The sequence below is a fragment of the Epinephelus moara genome, chromosome 19, assembly GCF_006386435.1.
Source record: "Epinephelus moara isolate mb chromosome 19, YSFRI_EMoa_1.0, whole genome shotgun sequence".
Classification (NCBI taxonomy): Eukaryota; Metazoa; Chordata; class Actinopteri; order Perciformes; family Serranidae; genus Epinephelus; species Epinephelus moara.
Genome location: NC_065524.1, coordinates 15,562,985 through 15,577,926, shown reverse-complemented (window position 1 = coordinate 15,577,926; position 14,942 = coordinate 15,562,985). Strand labels below are relative to the sequence as shown.

Below are 14,942 nucleotides of genomic sequence, written 5' to 3'. Positions count from 1 at the left end.
AAACAAAATTATACACTTGTTTCTATATAAGTACAAAATCTATAAATACACTATAAAAACTATTCAATTAAATGATTATTTTCCTACTTTCTCTGTTTTTTTTTGTTTTTTTTTCAGATATGCAATGATGACTGCTGGGTAATATGTATGTTGATAATGTCCAACGTCAAGTCTCTATTTGTTTCAAGACAACACATGCACGATAGCGTGCACTAGCGCACTTCCTTACACCACTGACAAGTCCCCACTTAATTAGGAATTGCTTACTTATCCACACAGTCTGGAACAATATGTTTATTGCCACTGACTATGTATTAGATTGATTCAAGATTCAAAATTCAAGATTCAAGATTAAAAAAACTTTAATATCCCCAAGGAGCAATTTGCTTTACAGACAATAGTGCAACACAAACAACACAGCAACAGATCCATGTCTTGTACACTGACACCGTGAATCATGTAAAAAGAAGACACAATGACACTGGCGGTTATAGTTTGTTAAAAAAACAAAACAAAAAACAATAGCAAATGAAACAAAGGACAATTGTAGGCTACAATAGTTTGTAAAAAAAATAAAAAATACTGGCTCCATTGCAAACTGTTCACATCAAAGTGTCTGGATTAGCCGGGGCATACTTTCTGGAAAGACGTGGTGTAAAAAAAATAAATAAATAAAAAAATGTAATTATACTGTGAGCACCTCAATCACATATTGTATTCACTCACCTCCATTGTATTGGAGAGGGGGCAGAAATCTCAGTGAGAGATATCTCAAAACCTGGCCAAATAAAACCAAAAATATCTACATGACTAGATTCCAGGAGGGGTAAAAGAGAAAACATATGTTGGTCATTTGGGTGACTGACCTTTTTATGATAGTTTAGTTAATATTAATGCATGTAAAAGCTTGTTCTGGTCAAGGATTGTCTGATAATCTAATCTAATAATCACATGACAACCACATGAGGATTTAGTCGAGACCTCAGAAGATGAAAAAAAAAAATGTATAGCTCACCAATTCAATATTAATTAATAATATTATTATTATATTATTATTTAAATTATTTCAAAGAATTATTTTATTATTAGTATTTAATTAAATAAAATAATAAAAATGTAAACGTTCAATCATTAATAAACAAACTTTTTTTTTTTTGCTTGTTTGTTATGTAAGATATGCACTGATGATGATGATTTCCAGTTGCAAGTTGTAATATAACCTCACAAATGTAACATATTTCTGATTCATGTTTTAGATCACAGACTGTTTCAGATTCATGATTTACGTGTTTTTTTCCACACAATAAATTCGCAATTTTGTGTGTGTATTTTATGTATGCAAGTCCGCGATAAAAAATGCATTTGCAAATGTATTTTGTTCTACTTTCTCTCCTCTGCAGTCATACCCACCTCCTTTTTTGTGCAGCTTCGCTCCATCCACGTGTTGCAATGTTTGCACTCAACGCACTTCCTTAGCAACGTGTATCTGAACCAGGAAGTACTTTTGTATGCTCTAGCTAACTAGCTGCGGTTAGCACAGAGGAGTGGAAGTGAGTGGCAGCAAAGTTTGTCTCTGCGAGATTTATGGGTCCAGCTGCCGTTTATATGTATTAAACACATGTCGGGCGACGTCGTGGTTAGCAGGCAGGTCTGTCGCTGGTAGGAGAGGAGGGGAAATTGTAAGTTGAGATTGTTTTGTTGGTGTGTGTTAGCGAGCTGTTAGCTAACAAGCTAACGAAAACACAGGGCTGTTAGCTTAACTTGAAATAACTTACTTGTTTTTAATGTACTATCTTTCTGAATCAATTAAACATAAATGTAAAGGACAAAATAAAGCTTGTTTAATAAGGCAAACTTTAAACTGACATGCCTAACGATGCATTAACAGCAGGGGCAGTTTGGAAAGTTGATAACGTCAACTTAGGTTAACGAGATGGATCATAGCTTTATGTTATGTGCAAGCTTTCATCTGTGGTGTTGTGGATCTGGACTATGGATAGCATGGCTTTAGATAACATTAGCTTGATGGCTGATGTTACTCACATAGCATTTGTGCTCGAGTTAGTACTTGAGTATGTGTTATTTGTTCTCCACCACTGTCAGACCAGTTATACTGGTGAATGGTAGCTGAAGTTGATTAGTGATAAATGCATGTGCTGAGATGACTGAGCATGTGCAGATTCATTACTTCAGCTACATAATTCATTGTTAGTGAAATCAGCTTCTGTTGTAGTGTTGATCCAAGCAATAACCTGTGTAGTGCCCCCTTTGTGCCAGTGCTTTGTGGTCTCAGTGGTGCATAGCTGTTAACCACTATACTGCTTTGCAACAGGTTCTTTACACTTTGATTATCTGTCAAAGACATAAATCGTGTTGTCCTATATTATTCCTGAATGACAATGTTTGTGTTTATTTTCTTGTCACAGGTGTTCCATGAAAATGATTTTCTTACCACTGTCTGGTAGGCCATGATCGGCTTGTCAAGTTATGCAGGGGTTATGGAAAGTCTAATGAATTCTGCTGAAGAGCAGCAACCCTCCTCTCCCCTGGCCAACTCATGGTCCAAAAAACAGGAATCAAGCAAGAATCAGAAGCCAAAGCATGTTGGCGGATTTGTTTTAGTGCATGCAGGTAAGTGCGCACATCATGATTAACAGGTAGAATTAAGGCTCACTTTTTTTTAGCTATCCTCAACGTCCATCTTGAAATGGGAACATGGGCTTTTAAGTATGCTGCTCCTGCAGCTTGGAGTTTGCTGCAGACTGATTTGGGTGTAGAGAAGCTGGTCTCTCCAAATGTTTAAAAAAACAAAAAGGAGTTGGAGGAAGTTGCATCAGGTTGTAGATGCTTTGACTGAGCTATTGCCCTCGATGTGATCCAAAATATGATGACCTGAATTTTGGTTTAACCATGTTGTGATTTTGAAATCTTAAAATATGTAACTGTTATATGTTGTATGTCTGCCACTTTGTTTTAATATGCTGTTGCTTGTCTTTGCCAGGGCACTCTTGTAATTGAGAATTTCTGACATCTCCATAAGGATTTTCCTGACTAAATAAAGATAAATGAATAATAAGAGTGTTTATTACAAAGGAATCGTAAGCAGCATATCATAATAAGCAAACATACTTTAGAGTAGTATGGTTTTCAAAGCACCAACAGGCTTATGTGCATCCCAGTGTAGTTTTCCGCTTAGTGGAGGTCATCACTTTCATCATCGCTGTATAAATGATCACACACCTTTTTCCTATTATTTGCTTTCAGGAGCAGGATACCATTCTGAATCTAAGGCCAAGGAGTACAAGCATGTGTGCAAAAGAGCCTGCCAGCGAGTAAGTTTCCCATAAGGGTATTACGATTGTAAACTGTATACATGCATGTGCACACAAGTGACATAACCTTGCACTGTTTGTACACACAATTGGTCGTATTCTTAGTGGAATGTTAGTTCAGTTCAGATATTTTGGCACTTGGCACTAGTTTCTGAATGCCAAGCAACAGAACAGATTGACATTGATTAGCAATTTAAGTAGCTTTTCAGGGCTTGCTTGTAAGAATGGTGCTGCGTTATTATATTTGAATGTAATTTTAGTTGTAAAAGTGCCAGCTCATCATTAGACCTATAAGACTTGGAGCTGGATCCTTTAAGGAATACTCACCCACAAAATGACCATTGTAAGTAACATCACATACCTTGAATATGTGAAGAAAATGACAAACATGTTGATTTATTGATAAATAAGGGACCACGTTAACAACGGCAAAACTATATAAAAACATCAGTTTACAGTTTATCCAGTCGTACGCTCAGCACTTTACAAACGCATACATTTTCGCCAAAAGGTTACTACTTAAAAAATGAACTCAAAGTGAAAGTTATCTATGCTAAGATTATATTTGTGGGCTTTTTGCCTTTTATGACAGGACAGAGAGTGAAATGGGGAGACAGAGAGAGAGAGAGAGTGGGGACTGACATGCGGCAAAGGGCCGCGTGCCAGATTCGAACCTGCGGCCGCTGCAGCGAGGCAATGCCTCTGTACATAGGACACCGGCACTATTCACTACGCTACCGACGCCCCAATATGAAGGTTTTTTAGTGAAAATGCATGTGTTTGAGAAGTGCAGAGCATATGACTGGATAAATGAGACATGGACTCTACTGCACAAGCTGTGTGAGAGTTTGTTACTGGATGTTGCGATATAGTTTTGCTGTTGTTAAACACAGTCCTTCTTTACTTCATTCATGCATTTACTTCAGGTAGAATGTTCGCCTTTTTGGATTCTACATTCACCATTGAGGCATAAAAAAAGGTTTTCTTCATGAATTCAAGGTAACACTCGATGAGTAGCTGACAAATTTTCATTTTGCCACTGAGGTATTCCTTAAAGTACAATTTGTCAATAAATCACCATGTTTGCTGTTTTCCATGGCGGCATGCAGGAAAAACAAAGTTCATGAATTCAAGGCATGACTGATTTACAAGTGGTCATTTTGTGGGTGAAGTATTCCTTTAATGTAGATCATCAAAAAAGAAAGACTAGGTCAGTACTCCAATTTGACGTTTTAATGCTGCCTCATGTCTTACAATTTGGTGTGACAACAAATTAGGTAACTTAAAGTTGCTAAACACTAACATGTGTAAACGTCCCTCTTATACATTTTTGCTTGCAAATCAAATGTCTTCAAAAAGCACATAGAGTACCCTTGTTTATCAGCTTGATCAGCAAGGTATTGGGGTTTTCTCCTCGACTTTCTGTTTGCTCAGGTTGGATGGGGAGCATCTGTGAACAGCTGTCATTTCATATATTTTCAGTGGGATTCCAATCTTTGTTTTGGCAGTAGCACTCAAGCACTTTAATGTTTTTGTTTTGAAGTCATTCCAGTTTTCATTTGGCTGTATTAAGATCATTTTGCTGTTGGAATGGCAGTCTTTGTTCTTTGGCACCATAGAGCAGGTTCTTCTCAAGAATGTCTTTGTATTCTGTTTCATTCATTGTTCCTTATGTCCTCATAAGTTCCTTACATCTGTACGACTGAAAAACAAACTCGTGGTGCTGCCATCACCCTTACTTCACAAAAGGAATGGTGTTGGATGGGTGACGAGCTGTGCTCAGTTTCCACTGGATGTAGCACTTTGATTAGGCCATGCAGATTTATTTTAGGGTTCTTTTACCTCATGCTGTCTGTGTCCCTTTTCCCCACATACACACAGACAAGCCACACTTAACTCAATCCAGAATCCTTATTGCATGTGTCTTTTCCAGGCCGTGGACCGACTCAAAGCTGGGGCACTTGCAGTGGAAGCAGTGGCTGCAGCACTGGTTGAACTTGAGGTTGGTTGATTTTGGTCCAGGTTTGATTATTCAGCTGACATTACCTCAGTATGCAGCAACACTCCAGTTCAGAGGAAATTAATACTTAGGCCCAGACTGGACTTAAAAAAAAAAAATCAGCATCCAGAAAAGTTTAGGTGAGGATATGAAACTTAATTTGACATGTGTATGTGTTTATCCAAAGCAGCTTTATTCCACTCTAGCCTCCGAAACATGTACACACATCCTGTCAGATGATGTAAGAAATGATTTTCCTTAGGGCAGGTTTGGAATAAAGAACAGTGACTCTGATGAACTCTCTGCAGCTGCACAGATGTACATGTAAAAAATGTAGTGCAGCAAAGAAGAGCCATGTACTGTATACATGCATACAAGTCAGGAGAAGTCAGAAAGTTGGAGCCATCATCTGGTCATTAGAAAACAGTTCAAGCATAATGCAAAAATGAAGCATCATAATAAGATGCTATCACAGAACAGAGGAGCATTAGCTAAACAGCCAATCAGTGTCACCATTACAGTCCCAGACTGATAACATAAGTGGCAACAGGATTGTTATTGTGTTACGGAGAGTAGTCCACCAGCTGCAATTTTAATGACGTTGTAACATATTGTTAATTGTCTTGCTTTAAACCTCATCCTGTATTTGATTTTCAGTCGGTGATAATAGTGGTTTTCCTTTGATCAGGCTGTTTCAAAGCAGTGTTTAAAGTCTTTAAATGCAGTACAGTCAGCAGGGCCATTACATAAGCTGCTGATTTGAAAAGTTAAACGAGAATAGATATTGATTCTTGTCTTGTTTGAAATTATTTCCATTACACCAGGACTTTGGACCATAAGAAAGAGTGACATTTTTTTCTTGGTTAAGCTGTATAAAAAGATAGAATGACTTTCCTTCAGCATATTAACACTGACAATAAGGTTCATTGCAAAATAGAGTTTTATTCTAGACTTTGCATGTTTTTAATTGTTCTCAGGACTCTCCTTTTACAAACGCGGGCATGGGCTCCAACCTTAATTTGTCAGGGGAAATTGAATGTGATGCCAGTATCATGGATGGGAAGTCGCTGCATTACGGCGCCGTAGGGGCTATCAGTGGTGAGTTATTACACACGTAGTGGTATTCATGTAATACTGATGTGTTGTTGTGGCCCTGAAGTTCAGTCACCTGGAAGTAACGGCAATTAGTGAAGCCTCTATGTTTTATGTTTTACTGATTTACATTCTACCATTTCAGATGTTTTAGAGGTTCATAAACAATGGGGGGGGCATCCACTTTTTACCTGGAGAACAACCAGAAAATGCTGTTAATATGTACACATCCGCATACGCAGATAGTTTTCCTTGAAGGCTTTAAACAAAAGCAATTTTTTTTGCAAGGACTCATGATTTATTCCAAATAACCGCCCAGGGGTGGCAGTTAACATGATGTCCAAAAGACAACAGATTGTTTTAATCACTACATCTGCATCATGTAACAGTTTTCCACATTATTTGTACATGATGACTTAAACTTTGCTGGCATCGATATAGAAATGCATACCTGACAACCTGTGTTTTTCATGAGGTTAGAATAGTCTGAAAGCAACCCAGATTGCCTAGGTGTGCTTGTGGGACGATGGCAAAATAAGGAAATGGACAGTAAACTAAGTGAATAGATTCCATGTGAAAAATAACAGAACAAATTTTAACAATACACAGAAATTCAACACAGATATGACAAAAATCAAAACCATATTCGGTCCACCTGTATAACTAAGCTTGATTTGAATCAGGGATTACTATGTGTGTTTGTAAAGTATCTGGATTTGTTCACACTGTAAAAAATTAAGTAGAATGAACTGCTAGCCCTGTGATGATTCTGACTTTTCCTTCAGGTATTAAGAACCCAGTCTTAGTTGCAAACCGTCTACTGAGTGAAGCACAGAAAGGGAAACTATCAGCTGGCAGAATACCACCCTGGTGATTATAATGGTTATTAATTATTGTTGTATTAATGTGACAATATCCACTTGTTAATTTGTGTTCTTTTGTCAGCTTTTTAGTGGGGCGAGGAGCACACGACTGGGCAGTCAGTCATGGAATACCACCATGCCCCTCAGAGAAAATGGCCACCAGTGAGTTATATTGCACCGAATCAGAAACATGCTTCATCTAAGACAGTGGTTCCCAACTGGTGGGTCGCGATCCAAGTGGACAAGTGTCAAGTATGTAAAAAAGACACTTTGTTTTGAAGTACAGTGATTATCCGGTACAGAGCTTTTATTTTGAGGTGCCGTTTCCTGCTGTAGAGTGAGTGAATAACAGACAGCTACTGAACAGAGAAGTGTGACGCTGAATATTTGAAACTGTGTGGACGTTGAAGTAATGACTAAGGACAAATCTGGATCCTGTGGTGGACCAGTTGGGAACCACTCATCTAAGAGACTGATTTTCTGTAGCTGCAAATCTTAACCAAAACACAATACTTTAAAACAGCCATTGAAAGAAGTGCATTCATTTATATGGGTTTATTATGAGATTTCTTTCCACACACAGAGTTCAGTTTATCTGCGTACAAGAGGAACAAACGAAAAATGGAGCTGGCAGAAAAAATGGACACGGGACATAATCAGGCCAAGAAAAGACGACAATCAAGTGAAAATGTAAGTGCTATGTCATCAGTTAAGATACCATAAATTATTTAAATGGCGTCAAGTGTATTCTTTCTCAGCTGCATCACTCGAGTCAGAATGGACTCACTCCTTTCTGCAGATTTTATAGCTGTATTACTTACAGCGAACAACCTTTTTTCCTCCGTTTCACAGATGCTAACCATCTAACCACCTGAACACGAACATCATTTGCACTTAACAAAATCTGTAATAAAAAATTGGTTGGCAAATAGCAGCCTAAGGGCCAAATCTGGCCTTCCACCACATATTTTGGCCTGTCAGATGAAACCTGAAACTTTCCCTGCTTGGGCTACATTCAAATATTAAACAAGGCTCAGAAATCAATTGTTGATAAGCCAAAAAAAATCCATGTAAATCACCACAAACGTAACATGACTGTACCATCTCATGGGTGGTACTTCCTTGAGAGGGACAAAGTGATACTGTGCCTGCACGTGGTGCTGCAATGAGGTCTAATGAAATGACAAAATGAGCTGTGCTTCAATTTGATCAAACTGTGCTGTTATATTTAAAGGGACATTGTGTAACATTTTCAGTTGTTTATTGGCAAAAATTGATGTCTGCATTCATAAATATGTCATCACTGGTGTACTATTACCTCCACCAATAATCTGATTTATTCTCATAAAAGGAGAATTTCGGATTTGTTTGTACATTGTGCGGGTAAGTCGTCTGTGGGGTTCCATTACGTTTCGCCATCTTGAGAATACACCCGCCAGCAAGGGACATACAGCACCGCCTTCGGCGTTTTCGTTGAGAGCCAGGCCAGCACTGCGTGACTGAGGAGCCGAAGGAGAGGAGCAAGAGGCGCTTCGCTACTACCCTGGCAAATTTGAAACAAAGTCCCACTCTTTGAGCATAATGCAGGATCATGCATATGCAGCATCATGGGAGACGGAATCCTTGTCGCCAAGAAAGCGCAAAAGGGAATAGAAAAGGCAGCGTGACCGGCGAATTAAAAAAACGAAGGCCCACATCGGGGTAGCCTTTCCCAGGTAGAGAGAGCTGCTGAGGGAGAATGGTAATGCAATCACAGGCCAGCGCCGCTGTTGGCTGTTAGCCGCTGTTAGCGGCCAGTCGCTAACAGCCTCATCCCTCTCCTCGCATCACTGCGCCGCTGTTAGCTGTTAGCCGCTGTTAGCCGCTGTTAGCGCTGGCCTGTGATTGTATTACCTTTCTCCTTCAGCAGCTCTCTCCACCTGGGAAAGGCAACCCCAATGCTGACCCTTGTTTTTTTAATTTGCCGGTCACGCTGCCTTTTTGATTCCCTTTTGCACTTTCTTGGCGACGAGGATTCCGTCTCCCGTGATGCTGCATAATACATGATCCTGCATTATGCTCAAAGAGTGGGACTTTGTTATGCGGCAGTAGTGCCGCTGGCCACTAACAGCTGTTAGCGGCGCAGTAATGCGAGGAGAGGGATGAGGTGTGTGAGGTTGAGCCACTTGTCAGTTGTCAAAGGACAAGACGTGATTGGTTTGTTTCAATTTACATCCGCCCCAACAGTCCTACGTTGTAAACACAGCCAGCATGGTGAGGAGGGGGTTTGTCAACTCGCGTCGCGTGTGTCTGTGTAGGAGCCTGAATGAATACTCCATGTAGTATCGGATGACATGGTTTCATCAGTGTTATCATAGCTTTTTGGTACACAGCGGCTACAGTTGTTGCAATACGTGTTTGAAACAGTGAGGCGCTAGAGTGCGCCATCTGTTTGAATGCAATATATGATTTCAACGTTAGATGGGAGAAATTCCTACACACTGTGGCTTTAAATTAAAACAATAATTTAACTCCCAAGAATTATTACACAAAGACTGATTTGCGTCAAACGTAGGAGAGATCAGCAGTAGCAACAGTATAAGCATGCTTTTCTACCTTATAGAAAATCACAAGAGAGTCACACATACTCAAACTCACATGAATGTGTGATCCTCAAGTCAGTTTCAGTATACTTGCAGCCTACTCCACATTCCAAACTGCTAGTTATGCAAGACATTAAACTGCATCTTAAAGAAGGCAGGAAACATCAAGTACAATTTGGTATTTTATACAAGAAAGCAGTTTAATGACGCTCCACAACTAAGACATCAAGATCCGTTCTGCCAGTTATGATCTCACATTCTCACAGGGTCGTTAAAGGAAATGGCATTACCAGGTTGCACAGAGGGTTCCCAGAAACGATTAAAGTGTTGACAAGAGTAAGTGCAAAGTTTCAGTGCCCTGAGCAGCACAACCAAAGAGTGGCTGGATGATGAGCTGAGTAGAAAGAGAGCAGACTCATTCTGCTCTAACGTCACCGGCAGTGGCAGCAGCACAGAAGAGGGTGGGAGAGTTTATCTTGGTTCGGATGTGAACTGTGTTAAATGGAGTAAAACATGTAAACAGCCACAGCCCCATACGCTTCATTAGACCTGTTTTTGAACGCTGTTATTGTTTATTTAGTTCAGTTAAATCAAACCTCAGTATTAATGATATATCCACAAGAAGAAAGATTAACAACTAAGATGACTGTTTGTTGACCGAGGCAAGTGATATATGATTAAGTGATAGATTTTTGTGTCAAACAGCTTGTTAGCCTAATGAGAGTTCAAGGTTTGAGTTGCCCTCTGTCCTCATCTGTCTCCTACATGTTTACACAAAACTGCTCGACCTATAAAAGATTAATATGTGACCATTTGGTGCAGTTAAGCTACCGCGATTTTACCATGACTGATACTCAGACTGTGACTGTTCACATGCATACCGTGGTCAGAGTTTTAGGTCATTTTACATGAATTTGGCATCAACCTTTTCACTCTGCCATTGACATATAAAGTCAATTAACAGGAAATAACCTCCTTTTGTATCACGGCTATTAGAGACTTATGGGTTCAACACAAAGCATCATTGTAGCAAGTCTGGTTTTAATTTGCGTACACAGTGTTCCTTTTATGCCTCTGTCTTTTTGCCAAGCAATAAAATCTTTCCAGTCTTACTTTTTTCTGTGCAGTATAGGCACCTGTCTCATGATGGTGTATAGTTGCAGTGTTGTTTAGGAAAATCTAAAGCATTTCCATATAATCCCAAAGATGCCCTAAAGTTTTACAGTCATTATTTACTGTGGATTTTTTCACTCAAGGACACTGATAAGGAATGACAGGATGGTCTTTTGTAGCATTTTGCAACAGTTGGCTCTGGTTCTTTTTGGCCTCAAAAGCTCGGAGACAGGGCTGATTTAGGAGAGCATGAGACAGACGAGAAACACTGTAGCCTTTTTTTTTTTACTCTGCCTTTCAGTCCAGGGTTCAATGAAGATGTTAAGTTTCTGGTAGAAGTGGAGCTCTGATCATGTATCATAATGCCATTTTGCACATTTACCCCGTAGGAGTCTATTTATCATGCCATCTGAGTCATGATGGTTCACAAACAAGTCACTTCCAAAGCAAACTGCAATCAGGGAAGAAAAAAACAGCCGATTGAAATCACAACAGCACATTTTTGATGAAATATGAAGGGCAAGGAAGAGTGATTCATAAATTCATGCATTACATTAATTTTGGAAATGTCCTCAGTCAAAGATGATGTCTCTGCTTCAGAATGTGAATGATCGGATTTCTCCTCCTTATGTTGCCTAAAATGAGATCAGTTCTCATTTGAACATGTCAATTTGTATATATGTGTGTTTTTTTTCTGTTCATGTGACTCCTCTCTTTATTGTGATCCAGGAAAATGGTTCAGGGTGCCTCGACACGGTGGGAGCTGTTGTGGTAGACCTGGAAGGGAATGTAGCTGCAGCGGTGTCCAGTGGAGGTCTGGCCATGAAGCATCCCGGCAGGGTTGGCCAGGTAGTCAGGCAATCTTCTCCTTTCTTCATCCGTTCATGTCTTTACCCCCATAACCACTTCTTTAAGTATTACATAAAGATATAATTTACAACACTGAATCAGGCCTTTTTCTGCGACAGCTTTTATTAGACAGGTCTTTCTTTTTAGTGTCCTTTTTGAGTAAATGTTTTAGTCGGATACATGTTGAATTTCTATTTAAATAGTGTACACCTACATGTAGTTTGTGTGTTATGTTGCTGTGAATAAAGCAGCCTGAAAACAAAAACAGGTTTTTCCCTGCTTAAATTACCTAAACCTAAGGTGGGCCATCTATAGGCAACCTGCAGCTCAGGAGCTGCATGTGGCTCTGTAGCCCCTCGCCAGTGGCTGCCTTTGCCTTTGACAAAAAATGATCTATGAATGAATAATGGTTATTTTTTAACATTTAAGTTTTCATTTATCATTGTTGTAGGCTTAAGTGATTTTTTTTCATTTTCCCATTATAAAAATATACAGCCCATACATGGTATTAAAAAAACATGTTTTAACATTTTGTCAACCAAAATGTGCGTCATACATCTGTGACCTGGTCCCTTTTACTGTAAAACTTGTTGAATATCAATCACGATATCTAATCTTTAGTCTTCCTGGCTAGGCTAGCTTTTGATTCCAAATTCAAGTCTTGGGGGGAAAATAGAGAATTCAGCAACGTGTGGACAGATTTGTTTGCCTTTACCACCAACGCCACAAAGTTAAAGTACCAAAAAATCATAAATAACCCAATGCATAGTAGCCACCTTGTATTTTTACCTATTTGTTATGGTGAGAGGCTAATTTAGACTTAATAGGCTGTGTTACCTACATTATATGACTAAAACATGATTTACGGTTCTGGAAAGATGTTTTGATTATTTTATTTGCACTTGTGATGGTAAAGGTTGCTCAGCTCTGCCCTAAACCAGATGGAGAATAACCTGAGCACGATGCACCAAATAGACAAAGTGCTGCTGAGAATGACTTTAATCAGTCTTATTTGTATTAACAGTCAATTAAATGACTTTGTGTTTTATGAGAAAGTTATTAAGAAACCTACAGGGACTTAATACCCAACGCTACTGGGATTTTTAACCTCTTTTAGCTCATTGTTTTGGTTTGACAGCCCACACATTCTTTATGATGCCATCTCACAGTTCCTGAATGTGTTTTTTGCAGTCATTTTCACCAAAAAAGTTGCAATAGCGTTCTGTCAGTTTGATCCGCAGTGACTCTGAACTCTATTCGCCTGTCTCCGTCCCAACAACCAGCTGTCTGTCAGTCAGCAGCAGCTCATGAGGAGCTAAGAGGACAGCAGCCAGCCAAACTTTCTGCACCAGGCTGACAGAAATTTACTGGACATTTATTTTTAAATATAGGCTCCATAGGAAGGAATCAGCATTGTTTTTAAATGTATCAGTTCATTTAGTCAAAAGAATCAAATCAATCTGTCTGCGTGTTTTGGAGTATTTATGCTGCCTAGTGACCAAAAATTAACTCATCAATCCAGCCTTAGAAAGTCTGAAAGCAGCAGATATGAGTCTTTGTTACCAAAGAAGCCCCCCAGCATTTTGATCCCCTCCATTTGCGTCTGCCTCAATCCGGCATCACTGCTGTTTGATTTAATTAATAGATCTAAAGTTTTGCTTCTTAATGCAGAGACCTTAATTAATGAGGTGACCTACTGAAGAAGACACTCTGATCATCCTCATTTCCTGTGCCCCATTCTTTAATGTCAAAGTGAACCCAGCAAATTGCAGTAAAACATTTCCGTGCTGGAAGTCTTTTACTTTGAGGAAGCTGCAGGAAGTTATGAGTTTGCATGAACAGCATCTTAACAGGAAAAAAAACAACAACTTTACACTGGGAACAGAATGAATGAATCAGTAGGATTTACTGCCTTAACCTCATCAACACTAAAAACCTCAAGCTCAGAGGAGTAGAGTCCTGAGTATGCCATGTTATTCTAGTGTAGTTAATGATGTGGAAATGTGAATTAGGCTGAAATGTCCACCCCAGCCTGCAGTGTTAGTTTTAAAATTCTTACATTTGGCCGTGAGCAAAGCAAAGTGATTATTTGAGAATTTATGATCTTTTCATTACTTCCAAAACAGAAAAGTTAAAACTGATACCGCAGTGAAACTCCTTTGCATCTAAAACGTGCTCTGTCCCTCTCTCTTCTCAGGCTGCTCATTATGGATGTGGCTGCTGGGCTGAAAATGCCTGTAACATGAACCCTTACTCTACAGCAGTGAGTACCTCAGGTATACCACAGCGCACTCTCTACAACCTACACTGCAGTCGTGTATATGTGTGTGTTCCCTTGCCTGTGTGTGTAACTTTTCCTCTTACCGTTAATGTTTACCACCAGCCTGCCTTTTGTTTTGGAGATGATATGAATCAGAAACAGATATTTGATGTGAGCCTCTTATTTAGCCTCGGTGAGTCAAGCTTCACAAAGCCTGATAATGCTTTCCGATGACCTCCAACCATTCCTGCTGACTGACTCTCATCAGTCACTTCCTCAGCTGATTGAGTCATCATTCTCAGCTCTCTCTTAGTCAGCTGCATGCCAGGTGCATTGCAGAGCTTTGAAATGACATTTGACATGAGACACCTGCTGCAGACATGATGGAGAGAACTACTGGAAGTGCAGCAGAAAGATAATACATGTGCACACCTCAAGCGCAGTTATCTAGTTTCAGATAATAACTGTGCTTATCTAAATGAGTGGTATTAAACCTGGTAGTTAATTCCTAATGCAAAGTAAATGCAGCATTTTTTGTTTCTAAAATCATTTTGTTACAAAATTCATGTATTTATCTTTATGTTAAAAAATAAAGACTTGTGCATGTATTCTCTAAGAAAATCAGCTTTTTTTGTTTAATATGTATTACTTACCTTTTATGATATTTCAAAATAATTCAGCTTATAGTACATCACATGCAAAAAGGATCAAGTATTGATCCTTCCAGGTTTTCATTTTGCATGTGAGCTATGCACAGTCATAAACTCTATCCTTTGACGAGCTTTAACTAATTAGGTCCAACAGTGATTAACTGAAAACTCAATTTTTAAAACTATTAATCTTAATGCAGAT

The 14,942-nt window shown here is 39.1% G+C and overlaps 1 protein-coding gene across 1 annotated transcript in view; it reads left to right on the top strand.

Moving 5' to 3' along the window:
- The first annotated feature begins 1,500 nt into the window (after positions 1 to 1,500).
- tasp1 (taspase, threonine aspartase, 1) overlaps positions 1,501 to 14,942 on the top strand; it is a 30,855-nt gene continuing 17,413 nt past the window's right edge. Inside the window, exons 1-10 of the mRNA XM_050071782.1 lie at positions 1,501 to 1,679; positions 2,427 to 2,631; positions 3,265 to 3,332; positions 5,266 to 5,334; positions 6,309 to 6,429; positions 7,209 to 7,293; positions 7,369 to 7,448; positions 7,870 to 7,976; positions 11,711 to 11,830; positions 14,028 to 14,106. Coding sequence (XP_049927739.1) covers positions 2,469 to 2,631; positions 3,265 to 3,332; positions 5,266 to 5,334; positions 6,309 to 6,429; positions 7,209 to 7,293; positions 7,369 to 7,448; positions 7,870 to 7,976; positions 11,711 to 11,830; positions 14,028 to 14,106 — 892 coding nt within the window. The 5' untranslated portion in view covers positions 1,501 to 1,679; positions 2,427 to 2,468. The remainder of the gene's footprint in view (positions 1,680 to 2,426; positions 2,632 to 3,264; positions 3,333 to 5,265; positions 5,335 to 6,308; positions 6,430 to 7,208; positions 7,294 to 7,368; positions 7,449 to 7,869; positions 7,977 to 11,710; positions 11,831 to 14,027; positions 14,107 to 14,942) is intronic.